At 38.6% G+C, this 18,420-nt stretch overlaps 1 protein-coding gene across 8 annotated transcripts in view; it reads right to left on the bottom strand.

Annotated features, from left to right (window-relative positions):
* The window catches only part of GTDC1 (glycosyltransferase like domain containing 1), a 186,520-nt gene that overhangs the window by 101,383 nt on the left and 66,717 nt on the right, over positions 1 to 18,420 (bottom strand). For all 8 annotated transcript variants that reach the window (XM_050976900.1, XM_050976904.1, XM_050976905.1 and 5 more), the window contains one exon: positions 1,929 to 2,096. In XM_050976900.1, the coding sequence (XP_050832857.1) occupies positions 1,929 to 2,096 (168 nt within the window). The remainder of the gene's footprint in view (positions 1 to 1,928; positions 2,097 to 18,420) is intronic.

Genomic DNA, 18,420 nt, shown 5'->3' with positions numbered 1-18,420 from the left:
CATATCTGCCCTAACTCCTTCCTGCAGGCTCTGCAAATCAGGGGCTAATTAGAAAGATTAACTCCTTCAAAACATCAGAATTCTGATTTTTTTAATGATCCAAAGCACTAACCTGAAGGTTCAAAGTGCTCTAATTTTTTTACACTCTGTGTAAAAGTGAAAAGGTATATTTTCCCCATTTCTAACATATTTGGAAGATGAAAAGATGGCATCTTTTTGCAGATGACCACTGGAGTGTGAAGAAAAATACAAAGAACACAGCTCCAATTTTCTGTTAAATTGAGGGTTCAGCAGAACAGAAATGGAAGATAAATATTATGCAAGTACATGAAGAAGATACTGGAGGCTGAAGAGGACAGAATGGAGCATGTCTTTCCCTGGAAGTGTCCAAAGCCAGGTTGGATGGGCTTGGAGAAACCTTGTCTAGGGGTGGAATGAGGTGGGCTTGAGAACCCCTTCCAACCCAAACCATTCTGTAATCTACAAAAATCATCTTTATTTATCTAATTAGAGAAGATAGTTAAAATGCCTATTTTAGGGCTAAACCTTTGTCAGTTTACAACAGATGTATGAAAAATAACTACCACAATAAAGCAAAATATATATACAAAACATATTCCTTTCCTCGTGCCAGTAAACACTTCCTTTTGTTAGAACATCTGAAAATGGCTGCTACTGTTTTCAAAAATTTTTCACTCCACTTTCCCATCTTTACAGCTCAGTAAGTGAAACATGTTGCAAACACTGTGGCAGAGGCAGCTGCAGAACGGCCAGAGCATACACAGATCATTAATTGAGAAATTTGAACATAACTGCCTTAGATTATAAAGATGCAAAAGCTTAACTTGCACCTTAAAATGCTCAAGCCCTATTCTTTATAATTCTTCCACCAGGAGAGAGGTGAGAAAGATCATGGAAATGAATTTATTTCAGTTGAAAACAAGTGAGTTTTGCTGTTTCGCTTAGGTCTGCGTAGTGCCTAACCACAAAGCTCTTCAGTGGTGCTGTTATTAACTTCTTTCATTAACTCAGATTCGAGAAATACATTTGTTTTTAGCAACAATAAAGGACCACAGCCTTTAAAATGTCTGGGTATTTTAGCACTGCACAATTTCTGAATACTAGATGAAAGAAATATAAGGATTTATCTGGTATGTTTACTGCCTTCTCTTCACAGGAAAAGTGCTGCAGTACATTTTAATTTCTGTTTATTTCCCTAAAACCCTCTCCATAATTTCAGCTGGATGCAGTAAAAGCTATGGCCAAGCATGAGCTGAGTAGCTGCAGCTTTGTGAAACAAAGCATCATTTTCAGCCAAGGCACAGGTCAGTAATCCCACCGACAATGGGTACACCATGGCAGCATTGGTGGACTTTATACAATAAATTGAGATGGTTTTTTAGAGCAAAGTGGCTCAGCCACACTGATTTTATCAAGTTCTCCTCAGAACTCTGCCGGTACCTATGTTTGGTACAGGGTCATCCTTTATAGAATCACAGAATACCCTGGGTTGGAAGGGCTCTAAAAGCTCAACCAGTGCCACCCCCTGCCATGGGACACCTTCCACTATCCCAGGTTGCTCCAAGCCCTATCCAGCCTGGCCTTGGACACTGCCAGGGATCCAGGACCAGCCACCGCTTCTGTGGGCACCCTGTGCCAGGGCCTCACTGCCCCAAGAGGGAAGAGTTTCTTCCCAATATCCAATCTAAACCAACTCTCTTTCCATTTGAGGTTGAGCCATTTCCTGACACCACATGGTCTTGTAAAACATTATACAAAATAATTAATACAAAAAAAAAAATCAATACAAAATAAATACAGGAAAATAATTAATACAAAGGAGTATATGGAGAAGGACTCCTCAGGGTTACAATGCTGTAGAGAGAAGGACACCTTAAATAACGAGGAGCAGTGCGAGCCAAACCTACCATGAAAGAATTTGGTTGTATCCATACTGAAAATCCCTTTCCTGGCATTTCTGGACAGGATATGCCAATTGGTTCTCATGGAAGTAGAGGACCTTTTTCAATTTGCCAAGGTCAGGGCGGAGGGCGGCGAGTTCAGCCAGGTTAAGCACCGAGCTTGCAAAGAGGATCCTGGAAAACAAGGAGAGCACTGTTTACTGCCAGCAAGCGGGCTCACAGGGGTCACCCCTTCCCCTGCTCCCCACTCCCTCCCCCCCAAGAAAAACATAACCCCTATAGGGACACATCAATAGCTAAGCCTTAATACCATGTAGCAGCATTCGAAGTTTTGATCTCTTAAAAAGCAGCTGCTAAGAACCCAACTAGAAAAGCACCGAATCTCATCGGTCTTCCCAGCTCAGTTACAGAGAGATGCAAAATAATAATAAAAAAAAAAAGCTGGATGGATTTTATTGAAAAAGGCAAGAAAAGCTGTATCTGAAGGACAAATGGAACAAAGATAAGGCTGGCTAGGGAATACTTTGCTTGCCAGTTTCATTACATTTTACTTCTTTATGCAACCAACTACTGAAATTCAATATATGAGCAGGAATGGCACATGTTCATGTTGTGACATAAACCCTTTTGATTTATGCACTGCACTTATCTAGTATGGTCTGCTTTTCTTTTTTTCCCCCACCCTTTTTCTGTTTTATTTTCACATTTTTATTAGGTATCCTCTATAATGAAATGTTGTTTCTACCCTTGCACCCCAGTCCTGCCGCTGCACTCCTGCTATTCACAGTCCACAACACTGCACACATCCTTCAATTAGATAAAGCAGGCACAAACACCACTAACAAGCTGCTATCCTAGCCTTGTGTAACTTCCCAGGCTATCAGAAAATGAATGTATTTAAATGTGTAATACGAAATCCTGACTCTACTGTAACCAGTGGCAGATTTCACTGCATTTCACCAAAAGCATGTGAGCATCTCCTGGCCCCTGGCTAGCTCTGCTTCCAAGCAAAGTGAATCCTGAACTTGCAGAGAGCTGAAGAGCCTCAGATATTTGTGTCTTGTATTTCTTATCACAGGCGACTTAAAAAAAGAATTGAGATCAGGTATCTACTGCCCATAGAATATTAAGTTTAATAAACTACTTTTAAACAAAGCCTGTTTCTGAATTGTTTGGGTTTTTTTGCTGTCCACCATTTTAGTAATTCAGATCCAGAACTGATTTATGCAATGTTTTCTTCTTCTAAAATATTTTAAGGTGTTTTTTTTTCCTACTGTTATTCCCATTCTTTCTAATTTTACATGAACTTTGTGTTCAAGATTACTGCCAAACTAACATCACTAACATGCTAACTCCTGATTCTGCCTGTCAGCCTTAAAACTCATGAACTTCCCCAAACATCCATCTAGATCATATATATCATATCATATCTCTGCTAACTTACACCCTTCTTAAGATAACCTGTATCTACAGAACAAACACTTCCTAGGGCATAGATCCTGTATCCATCTTCATCAAGCTGGGTCAATGCTGATCTGAAAGGCTTACAAAAGTAAGAGATGACTGTTATTGCCTTGTTCATCAAATGTTTGATGGTTCTAAAGGGCCTGTCACACAGAATGCCAATTAAGATATGAGCTCAGGTTTATTACAAGCCATACTAGGAGGAAAAAATAGTTTTAGGTAAGCCATTACTTATTTGTCACCGTGAGTAATGACCTCTGGACCTCATAATGACCTGGGTGCCAGGCTCAAAGCAGAGCAGGAAAAGCTTCCTGGGGGCAATGTGAAATCCCTGCTCAGCACCAGAGTGACAAAGAAAAATGCAAACAGGAGAAAACATACCCCAAAACCTGCAAAAATTAGATGAAATGGTTGCTTGGAAAAATTTTGGTTACTGACAGGACAAGGGGGAATGGCTTCATACTAAAAAAGGATAGGTTCACATTACATAAAGGAAGAAATTGGTCCCTGTGAGGGTGGGCAGGCCTTGGCACAGGGTACCCAGAGAAGCTGGGGCTGCCCCTGGATCCCTGTAAGTGTCCAAGACCAGGCTGGACAGTGCTTGGAGCAACTTGGGATAGTGGAAGGTGTCCCTGCCATGGCAGGAGAAGGGAACAAAATGAACTTTAAGGTCCTTTCCACCTCAAACCATTCTAGGACTCCATTTCTGGACTGCATCATAGGTTATCTTTACAGATTTTTCAAAAAATTATTTTCTGCCATGAGTTAGGGAAGAAAACAGAACTGATACAGGATAGTATTGATGAACCTGGCTGAGTTTGAAGGAAGAAAGGGGAAAAAGACAACACATTGGGACTGAAACCAGGGGAACCAGCACAGAGTGAGGGTGGGAAGTGCAGACAGTGGAGGTGCCAAGGTTGACACACTGACTGGAGAGAAAAGGACAATGGAGAGCACAATGAGAACGGATCCAAGAAAAAAGCTTGGACAAAACCATGTAGCTCTGACTCATCTTAACTTGCTCAGATCAACAATGGGATAATTAGGAGGGGAAAAAAAGAAGATGGTTATAGCCACAGGCAAAAAAACAATGTCTGCAGTCTTGGCTTAGGCAAACTGGAGGAATTCAATAGCATCATTAGAGCACAATGGAGCCTGGCTTCTAGCATGGCAAAAAAGGCTGAAAACTTGGAAAGCTTTGCAAGAGGTAGATCTAAATTTTCTCCACTGTAAATAGAAAGTGATAAGACTCAACTAACAAGCAGATCGCTTATCACTGCCCAGCTCAGCACAATAAACTGGTGTCAAGAGAAAACCGTGGTGATGACTAGCAAATTCAGATGTAGAGCCTGAAATGACATCGTCTATGCTTCTTACAGGAAGGAAAAGAATTAAAATAAAACCACTGATTAGGCAACACCCTCCTCGATTCACTTCCATTACTTTGCAGCACTTCCAGAATTTATCCCGACTCTGAGAGGGATAAATTCTCATGGCTGCTTCTTTACTGGCAGAGAAGCTGCTAACTACCAGCACTAACCAATTTCCCTGGCTTTACAAGCTTAAATAACACCTGACAGCACGAGTCCCCGTGAACATGCCCACAGAGCAGCCACGTTCGTGGCTAATGGACTCACGCAGGGCACTGGAGGATATGCTGGAGTGTATTTCCATTTAACACCTATTACAAGGGGAAGAAAGGAAAGTTTATTATAATGGAACGTGCGACATAAATATATGTCAGTTGTCATTCCGTGTGACATCAACTTTCATTTTACCTCGGGTTATTATTTAAGTAATAAATCCTAACAAGGTGAGCTTTATCATCCCACAGAGTGTATCCGGGAGGTAGAGACACAAGGTGATGGCAAGAACGCTCAAAACATGATAATTCCTGACAGCTGCTGCTTGAGCACAAGTTAAATTGAACAGTTTATCTCAGCATAAAGATGTTATAAGGTTTTATGTTTAATTTAAAAAAATTAACATAAAACCCAGAGAAAGCAGAGTTAGGCAATCTTTCACAAACATGACATACTACAATCACTGTATAAGCTGGATTAGTACTTATTACCATGCTACTAGAGAATTAAGCTGTTTTTAGACCACCAAAGAGCTTTAAATTGCAACTTTTGTCTCTGTAAGAGAAACCTATATTTAAAACGTCTGCTAAATTCAAATTAACAGCTACATCATTAACTTACCATCTCACAAAACCCCCTACAATTCAGCTGCTATTATGGTGTCCTTATCGAGACCTATCAACACTGCAGCATTTAATATATACAGTGCTCTCCAATAAATACAGTGAGTGAATCCTCACTAAACCTGTGCTGAAGGTCACATTCCTAAAGCTCTGCCCCAGCTCTCCTCTCCAAAACATCCCTGAGCATTTTGCTGTGTGACAAGTGAGCTTCTTGCACAGAACAGGACCATCCCACGTGCAGTAGCCCCAATGCCTTGGAGACTGGCCAGATTTCAGGGCCAGCATCCACATAAACTGCAGTCTAAAGCCATGCTTGTGCTTCTTCTGAATCAGTTCACAGTCCTTCTGAGGAGCTGCTTGTGTGAAATTAGTTGAGCATGTGCTTAATTAAAATAAATATTCCTGGGACAGAAGCTGAGTGCACTTGCAGGTTCAGAGATGTGACACGTCCACAGAATTCTCTGCCCTTTGCTACTGTCTTCCCCATTATTTCACTCCAAACAACTGAAAGTCAGTAAAATCTAAAGGCCCTTTTTTTTTTTTTAATTACTAGCAGACAAAATGACTAATATGGGTTTCCACTTATATCAAGCAAATTATAATAGTGAAGGTGCTAAAGTATTTTTATTTGGCTTTATAAATCTTCTTTGTGTCACGCAGCCATGATTTACTCTTTTATGGCATTGCCCTAAATCTTTCAATTAAATTCCCATGCAACTTAACTAAAAACACATTTTGCCTTCCCCTTGGGAGACCACACAGGGCATATTTATGTATCTATGGATATGCAGGCTGAGCTCTCAGATCCGCCAGGCTTACAGAACAAAGCAAGTTTCAAACAGCACCTGATTTGCAGTGGAATGTTCCTCAGCCTGGCAGGAGCTCTGCACGAAGGACAGATAAATGTGGCCACTATTTGTGTGGCAGTACAGGTAACCCAGCTGTCCCTGGAAAAGGGGAATTGCTGTAGGATGCAATCCTGCAGCAGCAGGGACTCTCCTGCTCCACAAATAAAATCCAAAGCCACAATTCTCTGCTGCAAAACAACTACATCCACAGTAAAATGAGTTTATGATTGAAGATCTGGCAGCCCAGAAAAGAGCTACGAGCACTCTTCATCCTCCAGGAGCAGTACTGCAATAAAGCAGACTAACATTTGGATATGGCTACAAATATGAGCCTTTTAGTGGAAAAGGCTAAAATAAATACTAAAATAATACTGTTCAGTACATGGCACTGATTGAACCAGTGAGGCCCTGGGACAGGGTGCCCAGAGAAGCTGTGGCTGCTCCTGGACCCCTGGAAGGGTCCAAGGCCAGGCTGGACAGGGCTTGGAGAGGCCTGGGACAGTGGAAGGTGTCCCTGACATGGCAGGGGTGAAATGGGATGAGTTTAAGGTCCCGTCCAACCCAAACCATCTTGAGGTCTTTATTTCTGGATTGCACAATATTTTATCCAAATCATTCTGCCCTATGGTGCCCCCTTAAAGGCCAATGCAAAGGCAAGAGGTTTGACCACAGACACATTCACCTGGAGTAACAAGGGCTCCAAAGGTGATGGAGGCTCCCAGTGCCTCCAGATCAAACCTCGTGATCAGGGTTCCTCCAATACACAGTTTTCCTTGATTTCAACCCAACAATTAGCTAAGTCCATACATTTGGCTTTAAGTTACCTTTTAAATATAAACTGTGTCTCAAATAGCACTGTTAATGCCTGCAATCTTAACAGACCAGTTACTTTTGTTTGTTATTACACACATTTTTATATGATCAACTTACAGAACTTGCATTTTTATCACTAGCCCAAGAACACACAAATTACAACCACATATAAAATGCTTTTCCTTTTCCCATTACACAATAGACAACACTGAATTTCTGAACAATAAATACTAATAAGTGGTAATATGTGACAGTAGACACTATAATAAATAATAAATTAACAATAATTTTTGATATGGAACGTACAAATGTCAAAAAATGCTTATAGATATTTTAACTCATAAATTAAGGTTTTTGTAGATAAAGATAATTTGCGATGTTTACTGAAATAATTAAGTCTTACTATTTTAATAGTCTCTATTTTTCAGAACAAATCACAAGGGTTGTCATGCCTTTCATCTTAATTAGGCCATGTGTTTGTCTTATTTATTTCTATGTACTTTCATAAACGTTTACAAATATTAATTGTAAAGAAAAATATTTTTTCCTCTTGCTGTAATTGCTATATGTACATACAGTACAGTAATAAATATTCATGGCTGCTACCAGTTCAGTATTTAGGATTTGGGAGTTGCCTTGTATGCTAAAATAAAGCAGGAAGGAAAAGCTTGTTTTCAACCCATACTGCCAATCCCTTCTTTTTATGTATTTTTATTTTAAAATACACCATTTCAAAGATTTAAAAGTTACAGAAATACATTTTTTAATTTGCAAATCATTTGGGCACTCTCACAATTCCTCCTTACCCCTCTGATTCTTAATTTCAACCGGCTGATCAGAGTATTTATCTACTGGAATCGAATCTCAAACAAAATTTCAGGCCAGATCCTTAGTCCACACAATTAAGAACCAGTCTCAAACACCTTTCTACTTTTTTTTATGACCTTTAACTCAAAAAAGGTATCAAAAACCATGTGAAAACTGTGAATCAAAATTACTTCTCTATGTAATATCAAGAAGTAACCTTGAAAGAGATTCTCTCAGAGCAGACTTTGAGGGGGGTGTACTCTGTTTGAAATGCTTTGCTTTTCAGGCAACGACACTGAAGCTTCTTGAATTTTATTAAGTGTGTGTGGTACTATTCTTTTTCCCTGAATTGTAATTAAATTTGGCTTCAATTAATTACTGACAGATGCACATTTTTACTTTAGTGGCCAGATTGTTCACCATGGGCTACATCAGCCTCTCTGTTCCCACAAAGGGAGGGGTCAGGACCAAGCAGTCAGAGCTGTGGTGATGGGGGGAAGGAGAAAGCATGAGTCCACACTGTCCTCCTCGCTCAAATTCCATCAGCAAACAAACAGAGAAGCAAAGGAATTTTATTAGAGCAGAGAATAAGCAAATCAGAATAACCCACTAGTGAAAAGTAGCTATTGCTGGGTGGTTTGTATGAGATGGACAGATTAACTCTGCTCAAATAGATGCTGTGATGGAGCAAAGAAAAAGTAGGAAGCAAGATAAATAGAGGACATAGTGACTGAAGGCCAAAAATTCACCACAGGTAAATATACAAGATGCAGTGATGTATAATGAAACGACATTTTAAAAGAAAAATGCTTGCAAAACTGATGTTCTACTCAATTAGGTAACATTTAAGCAGCATTATTTATTGGTTGTAAGGCTGCAAATTAATTTAATTTGGTATCTTATCCGTCCAACTCTGGAGAGAAGCCAAATATGTCAAATTCTTGGCATGAACAAGGCAATATGGCCAAAGGGTTGTAGCAGCACAGAGAAGTCCTAGGGCTACAAGTAACTACACTTCTTAATCTGAACAGCAAGCTTTGAGTATCCTTACTTCACATCTCCTGGTGTCAGCTTGGATCCAGGATGGCACAGAGCAAACAGGCAACACCATGGATAAATGAATCCACTGCAAGCCAGGCTGATTTACCCCACAGAAAGGGAATCAGACCCACCTCAGCACAGACCCACCTCAGCACTCAGGGCTTCCCTTGTAAAAGGTTTGCATCAAGAGATGCTTGCGTAAAGTAGAACAACAAATGAGTGGAATTCATTTTCCATTATTTTAGTAAGTTTTGGCAAAGTAAAAACTCCAATCTTCCCCCAGTTTTCAGGTTTAATCATTTTGTATTTTAAAACCACAGAAGACCTGCTCACATTGCACAACTGCAGAGAAAATCATGGAATCTCAGAATAGTTTGGGTTGGAAGGGACTTTAAACACCATCAAGTTCCAACCCCCTGCCATGGGGAAGCTTTGCAGACTGTTTAGTGTTACATTTCAAGTGCCCTGAAAATCCTGTTTTCCAACGTATTCCAGACTGCTTTTTATGTTGCTTTACACACCTTGACATCTAAACGCTTTTTTTTTTAAGGAATTTGAAGACTATGACTAAAAGAAACTTAACTTTCTTAGCAAATGGCTTTCACATTTTTCTAATATCCCACAGCTCTGATTTAATCTCACACAATCCACGAACAAGAAGTCCTTTCAAAATTATTTTTACAGACTCTCTCAGCTGATTTTCCTAAAAAACTCCCACTCCAGAGCATCAACCCAAGGCATAACTACTGCCTAAGAATGGGGACCCTCAGGAAAAGCAGGATTCTTCCCAGAAAACTAATACAGTCCTCGAAAAAACTCAGACTGTCATAAAACCTGAGCAGCTGGCAACTCTGTCACCATGAAGTATCCATATGGAAGACCGAGATGTGTCAAACTACCCAAAACGAGTTTGGATAGTGCAGAAGATGGAATAAATAATTCAGTATCTTCAACACTTTCAACAGCAGGTAGTAGATATGCTACCTGCTCCTACAACGTGCCAAAATGTAACATGTGAGTGAGAGCGAGCGAGAGAATGTGAGTGTCTCCAACCTGTTTTCATGAGGATATTTTGCTCGAGGAACTTCTCTTTTTAGAGGCATATGATCCGTATCAGATGTTTGTCAGGAGCAGGCAGCACTACAGAACATTAGGAATAACTTAGTGATTTTTAATATATATTCACAAAGTGAATTCACAAAGTCCTCTGTATACGTGTATAAAAAAAAAAAATATATTTTTATCAAATATTACCAAAAAAATGAAGGGGAAATATGTATTTCTCCCAAATACCCTTCACACTTCTAGAATATTTGTTGCTGCCACAACTTTCCTGCTGTAATTTAAGCTAAGCAAACTATTCCATGTGCTCAGCAAAGTGGCAATCAGATCCACAATTTAAATATTTCTGTTCCATGTTCATGACACAGTTTGACTATAAAAATACATTGTGCAGTGTCAGTCTTCTGCCATCTCTTCCTATGAGAAACAGTTACACATTGGTGCATAAACCTTCATCATTTCTACTCAGAGAAAATAAAGTGACACTTCTGTTCCCCAAGAAATTAAAATAATTTAATGCTTAAGGGTCTCCAGACCTGTCCTTGGAGGGACAAGCTCCTTCCTACAGTGATTTATCAACCAACACTTCATCAAAAACACAGGGACAGCAGGTAGACCGATATCCAAAAGCACATCAATAAGGAAAATGTCAAGTTTTGTGTACTGCACACTATTTTGAGCCCCTCCACTTTCTGATTAGAACATTTCTGTAACTCAGCAGAGCCCACACTCGCTACCAGATTTGAAGGATTGCACTGAAATGGCTGAGCGACCGACTGAAGTGAGATTTCAAAGAAGTGAGACATACACTCGCCTAAATTCAAAAGCTGCCAAACATATTTCATCAGATTTTCAAAAGATAATTGTTTTGTCTGTTCTGAATTAAGCTTTAAGTGCTTTAAGAAAGGTTTCTCTACAAACATGGCTAAAGATCACAAAGGGGAGCATTTGGAATGAATGGAACCCTTCAGTCATATATTTATTTAATATCACTTGCATCATGCCTGGCATATACCATAAGCTGCTTTATTTCCATTTCCATAACATGATTTTAAGGATAATCTATACTGATGTCCTACCATTTTATTTCACATGTTATCATAACAGGGTTTTTAATTGTAATGCAACCAGGGAAAGAGAAAGAAATAAAGGATCTCAAGCTCTGCAGCTTGGAGCTCCTGACATGGGATGTAAGGGATGATGCAACAGCTGACAGAAACAGGAGAGAATTCAAAGAGAAAGAGAATATGTCAATCTCATGAGAGAATTTAACAATCATGGAAATTAAGCCTTTTGCCCATTTTTCTTCTTCAGCTCCTGGCTGAGAGTTTTGCAGGGTTAACAATGACATTGGACATTTACAGTCATGTTTGGTCAATTTACACAACACAGATCTGACCCCTGAGAGAGCAACCCATACCTCAACACTGCAAGATGCTGGTATTTCCCCACATGCAAAAATCCAATAATAAAATAATAACTTGATAAAAATACTTCTAGGCTTCCATATATTTCACAAATCATGCTTTCCCCAACACATCTCATACACAGCTATCATTTCAGAATTTTTTTTATCATTAAAAAAAGCATCCAGTGCTAAATTCCCATTATTACCCAGGAAAACGAAAGAGATATATCTGCCTCTGGGGTTGAAATCATACATTAAAAAGTCAGAACACCACATCACACACTTTCTAATCTTTAAGAATAAGAAACTGAGGCCAAGGCTTGTTTATCAAGGGCCACCAAGTGAACCAGTGAGAAGTCAGGAGCCCAAGCCAGAGCTGAAGATAAGTGAATGTCATGGTCTAGTGATTTAATCAGCTCATGTAAGATCATGTAAGCTTTTATGTATCTTATGCACCCTGCTCACCACAGCACCTGACTAGTTTCCCAAAATATTATCTTAGTGAGAGCTCACAGAGTGATTCAGCATTTTCAGATCTCAGATCTTCACTCCCAGAGAGATGTACGTGCACAGATGTCAGCGTGCGTGCACATGCAGATACACAAAACATAAATACTAAATATGCACATATTTTCTACCAAAATCCACCAAAAAGCTATGAAACATTCTGAATTGAGCTATTTAAACTGTGGCCAGGAAAACTGTTGACAAGAGCTAATTTGTTATTGAAAAAAGATTGTGCATCTCTCCATGACAGAAACCTAAAAATCTGTTCAAGATGGCTGGGCAAGGAGATCTGCAAAGGCTGAGCAAAGTAAAGCAGTTTTTGGTCAAGGTCTCCAAATAACACCATTTTTCCAGCAATGCCTTTGAACTGCACATAAAACCTTTCAGGAGCTCCTGAAAAGGAAACTTTACTCAAGCTGTCTGTCAGGATGACTGGAGATGTTCTTTGGAAAGTATTTCCAAAAAGTTCTGGAGCAATGGTAGCTGTACAATCATATGGGATTAATTTTCTGTATATATCTCTTTATATTGCTGGAAGAAACAAATTAACTTGAAAATTCAAAGATCTTTATACAGCCCTGTGCTCCTAGGTAGAAATATTTAAGCAATCTTTACTTCTTGTCAAACACTGAAATGGATATTAAATTATATTAAATTATTATAGATACAAGTAGTAAAATTTATTTTCTGCTTTCTCTGTTAGCTCTTGCATCTTGGTATTTCTTACACAGAGTATAAAAGTTATTTTAATATTATCTTTGATTTGAATTGCTTCTTCTATTAAAACACAAACTTTGTGCTGGAGGTATAAACACCTGCCCAGAAGTCTCACAAATTTTCCCTGTAAAGGATCACAAGTTTAGAAAAACAATATTTATTTCAAATATTCCTTTCACTTTCAGGATGCCATCCCTTCAACCACCTTTTTTTTCTCCTTTAAAATAAACAAATATATAAACAAACCATACAGAAGGAAGGAACTTTAATATTTCAGCCCCAACTGAACCTAAAACTCCCTGCTAAGCCAAATGACCCCCACTCATATGTGCTCAGCACAGTGGGAGCTGCCCCAGCCTGCAGGTACATGGAAGGGGTGAAATGCTCCCCTTGGGTTCATATATGAAATTAAAGAGAAGAATAAAATTAATGTTTAAAAGAATGGGAGGGAAAAAAAATAAAATGTGGGAAATGTCCCCCTCTCCTGTTCCAGGACCTGTGGATTGACTTGATGAGAAAGTACAATCTGGTAGATAAAATATTAAAAATTCATTTTTTCCTTCTCTCTTGTTCCTGTGTATTAGCAGAAAGAACAAAATGAAGGAGCAAAGAACTGGTGAAAAAAAATCAAGCCAGAATTACATCCGTCAGGGTGATGGAGTGCAGTGTCCTGCCCAGTCCCACCACAGACCTCCTCAGGGCTACTGTTTCAAGTAAAAATTAAACAAGATGACACAGAAACAGTCCAAGATTGACATTTTCCAGCTTTGTGTCATGTTACATTATTTGAATGAATCTCAACTTTTTAAAACATCCAAAGGAAAGCGAATGAGGGCTGAATAAAACAAAAAAGACTTGTAAGAAATAAGACTCTCACTACAAGGAAGAGAGCCACCCATGTTGATACTACCAAAAGTAAGAATATTTTTAAGGACACTGTTACCTATCCAGCCACTCTTTTTGCTGCCAGATTAATATGAAAAAATGCTTATTATTCTACCAGTATTTTTGCCTTGTGACTTTACTCAGGTTGTGTCCATAGGTCCATCTCAAGGGTTGCTGATGAAGCCCAGTGTCCCACCAGAGCTCCTCTCACAACCATCTTCAAGGTCCAGAGTCAACAGCAAAAGGGCTCGGCTTTATTGGAAGGATAAAGCCCTGAAACTACTGAAAAAGCTGTTGAGAAGTATGAAAAATAATATTCAGGATTTTTTCCCTCAGTTACCACGAAATTCGAAGCAGCCAGCAATCAACCTCACTCTTCTCAGCCCTCAAAAGCACTTAAAAAAAGCTTGTTCTTAACCCTGCTGCACAGGAAAAACTCCCTTTTATCTTCCATTTATTTTCATTTTTACCTGAAAGGCAGAAAAGAGTTGGGGTTTATGTACACCGAACACGAACTGGACCTTTTTTGCAAAAAAAATTCATGCGGTCACCTTCCCCCCATATGAATGCATACCTGAATTTCCACCAAAAAAAAAAAGAAAAAACCACCCCACACAAAAAAAACCTAAACCCAACAATATTGCCCTTCTGATTTAAGCATGGCCTGTTACTCAATGTAACGTTCATCTATACATGTTCTCACTGTTTAAGAACTCGGCGCAGGTGTTATTAATAAAATAAATTTATTTTTAAAAAGGATGCTATTCTATAAGCTTTGAAGCTCACACATAGTCTAACTTAAGCCAGCTTGGGCTCATCTGGTCTTTAAATGAGCTCTTTCATGTGGTCAGCCCACGAGCCATACGTACTGCTGCTCAATCACGCCACTGTACATCGTCAGCGCGAGGATGATTTGCATGATTTGCATTTCCTGTGCGCTCCAGCTTCAAGGAGCTCTAAGCACCACGTACAAAAGAAACCACCGCCAAGTAATGCAAAGATTTTTTACTTAAACCAGATGAGACTGTTTCAGTCAGCCTTGCCAATGGTGAAAAAGGAAAAAAAAAAAAACCAAACTCAACAAAAAGAGGGGAGGAAAAGAAAAAAATCTCAGGGATATCCTGTTAAATAAGGATTTATTTGGAGGGAATCTGAACCTTAGATTCATACCCTTACTTTTAAAATATAAAAGCTCTATGAGACCCTTAAGAAATAAGGCCTAGAAGAAAATAATCCAGTTAAGAACTTTTTTTCCCCAGTATTTCTTAGCTTTTGGCACTACATTAAGTTAGTAATTTATTTATTTCTTTATTAGCACAGAAATGGATTCTGATTACATTCCTTTTCATAAGGTAGAAAAACTAACCTAACTAAACTGAATTCACTGATAGCTGGTTAATACTTGTCCTATGAATAAATCTTTTATTTTATTCCAAACGATCAATAAAACCTATTGGACAAACAGCTAAGACAGAAACAGCATTACAGTGGGCTTCAATGAATAAGAACTAAAATTAAAAAAAAATGTACCAGAGCCTCGTTGTCATGAAAAACAGAGACAGATGGGGAGCCAGACCTATATGATGCTACAAATAGATGAATATCTTGTAAGGATTTCAACAAATGTTATAAGACCTAGTCAAAAATTGAAAAAGTACAATGCAGCAGCACAAGCAAATCTGAAGCTCACCTGAAATCCAAGCCATATTATCATGATTATATAGACTAGCATGGTTCAAAAATAACAATAAAGATTAAAGCCTTTATAAAGTCTATTCTAGATAACGGCACAGCTAAAAATGTCTTTATTCAGTACAAAGAAAATAAAATTAAGGAAGTTTGCTGAAACAGCTACTTTGGAAATGAGGTGCATCCCGTCCCCAACTTAAAAATACAGGCGGGTGGGTGCACTTCACGTTCCAATACTGGATTGGATGGCAAGTCTCCCTTTAAACTGGCAGATAAATTGAGATGACTAAAGGCTATCAGGCTGACTGGGTGAGCTGCATGCGCCCAGATACAGAGAGTAGTCTGACAGAGACCCAAGTCAGGCTGCTCCAGGAAACTGTACATCATCACGCTCCGGAAAAACCACAGCAAACTCCTGGTGCTGTCCCTTCCAAAGGACACTTGATTTTAGAAAATTAAGTTGCATTTTCTTTGGTTTTGGTTGTTTTGTTTTTTTCCTGTGTTGTTCAAATGGAACCAAATATAAGATGTGGACGAAACCGTAACTGAGGGGTTAAATTCTGTCTTGAACACAAAAATTCCACTTATTTCATTGTTGTCTGCAAATATACAGTCAAGAGCCACATTTAATCACCACGCGTAGTTTCTATATTGTGACTGTAAGATTTAGTAATTGAAATGGCTACCAGAATAAAACTGCACTCTGTCATTTTTCCACTTAGACAGCCCCTTTATAATGCTCTTAAAGGTCAGCTAATTTTATTATGGAAAGTAACTAATAACCTTTATTAATTCTTACGCTCGCAGTTTTCGAACACGTCAACCAAATAAATAATACACTGCAGGAAGACACCACACAAACCAAGCTGTTGAATACAATCTCTCTGCATTTGCAACAGACAAAAGAGGTCATTAGAAATGTAATACATGGGGTTTTTTTGCTCTGGAAATTGGGAAAACATGGATAGACAGAGCTTTTTAAAAGTCAGGCTGCTGGTCCTCCCCTGTGCTCCAAGATGCCGAGACCACCAAATGAGGTGCTAAATTCACTAATACTCAAGCACAACCACGATTCCAAATGTTATGCAGCACCTTTTCTTTTTTTTTTATTTTCTAAATTTGCAGGATGTGGTCAGTATTGGAGACCACAGGAGTTTTGCTTAGAAACTTTTCTGCTGTCTTTCATTTAATAAAATGACTGAAAAACATGAAAATATCAAAGTAAAAAATATAGGTGTTTATATTTTATTCTTACTTTATCTCTTGCATGAAAAGCATCCTTATCCTACACACTATATAAAAGGATGCAAGAATATTCACATTCATTAAGGAATTTTGCTTTCCTTAAGTGGTTCAGAATGCAGAACTGCTCCTGGTCAGCCTCTCCTAGCAAACTGCTTTGAGTGAGTTTGTTCCTAAAAACATTACTGCACCTGAAACTAAAAATAGATGATTATTTTCAGCCATTTAATCACATGAGGAAAAAGACACAGTTTGTACCAGTCTTCTTTAATTTACAAAATAATTCCATAACGAGCCCTCTGTGTTTATATCATGAAAATCCCTGGACTCAATCTCCAGGCTCACACACCGGCTGCAAGTGGAAGCAAAATGGGGTTTAAAAGATTCCAGCAACAATAGTCTTGTGACTAAATCAGAAACAGAAGCACAAGTCATGAGCCAAACAGATACCTATCGGTTTCCTTGAGCTTAATCTGATTAAAACATGGCTCTCAAAAATGTTAAATAGAATGCCACGTCAGAGAGCTGGCAAATGATAAAAATAGTTCACGACAGGAAATCATTATTAAAGGAGCACTACTTGTGTATCTGTTATGGAAATTTCCCTGTAATTTTTCTAGGTTTCCCCTTATGCTTTTTGTTGAGTTGATATTACACTTTTTTTTTTTCCCCTCAATGGCATGTAAGTTTGAGATGTAAAAAGAAAATTATCACTGCAATTTTCCAACTGTACTGCTCAATACCATCTCAAGTGTGTCATACATCATCTTGCCATTCACTTGAACAAGAAATCACATAATATGCAGAGGTAGAAAATAATCCGAAATGGGGAAGTGCCACTAGGGGAAAACCAAATTCATATGCCAACACAGGAGAAAACTTTAAAAAATAAAAATTAGATTTCATCTTAACTTCAAGGACTTTCATAATGAAAGCATCTTAAAAATACTTTATTGGGGGAAAAGTTTCAATGAAGAGCTGCTGGGAATCACAGTAGAACCATTCTAGAGTTCACCAAACAATATTAGAAAAACAAACCATTGAGAATATACCATTAGAAATCAACCTGAATGATTTAAATACTTACACAATTAAAAGAAGATTTAGAATACTAAGAAAATTTTTTTTAATAAAATTCAGTATTTCTATCCTCCTGCTATTACCACCCTCCTCACAAACATCCTCCAGATTATCCTTCAGAGCACCCCATAAAATACAAACTAGAGTTGTAGCACCTTGTCCTCACTTCAGTTACATAATCCAGAAAAAGCTTTTACAACCAAAAAACCCAAACCAAACAAAAAATAATCCCTAAAAATACTTTCACAAGACCTTATCTTACTCTAAGGCTAACTCTAATTCCTAAGTCCCTATTTTTCCATACTGAAGAGACTTCAACAAACTTGAACAGCCCCCCGCAAAACCCTTTGGATTCTTTTTAAAATGGCACTGATTGGAAAAAGCCTCCATCCATCAAATTAGCTTTTCATTCAAAACAGATATGTCATCTCTAATGATGACTGAGGCTTCTCCTAAGAAAAGCCAGGATTGGATTGTAACTGATGCAGTGCCTCTCCATCAGGACACCCAATGTCCCTCCTGCACCTCCACTTCTCCCTCTGTTCCCTGCACCCAGCAGCCTCTACCACTGACATGGACACTTAAAACAGGCAGGGCTTTTTTTAAATTTTAGGTCAAACTCATAATTATTGCCACTGGCACTGTCATAAGACAAACACATGATGTGGGGGAACAACGAGGTACTTCAGAGACAGGTCTAGATGGAAGTAGGGCTAATCTTTAATTAAA

This window comes from Serinus canaria, chromosome 7 (genome assembly GCF_022539315.1).
Source record: "Serinus canaria isolate serCan28SL12 chromosome 7, serCan2020, whole genome shotgun sequence".
NCBI classification, from domain to species: domain Eukaryota; kingdom Metazoa; phylum Chordata; class Aves; order Passeriformes; family Fringillidae; genus Serinus; species Serinus canaria.
Note: the sequence above shows the minus strand (reverse complement) of the source record. Positions and strands in the feature narration are given on the sequence as shown.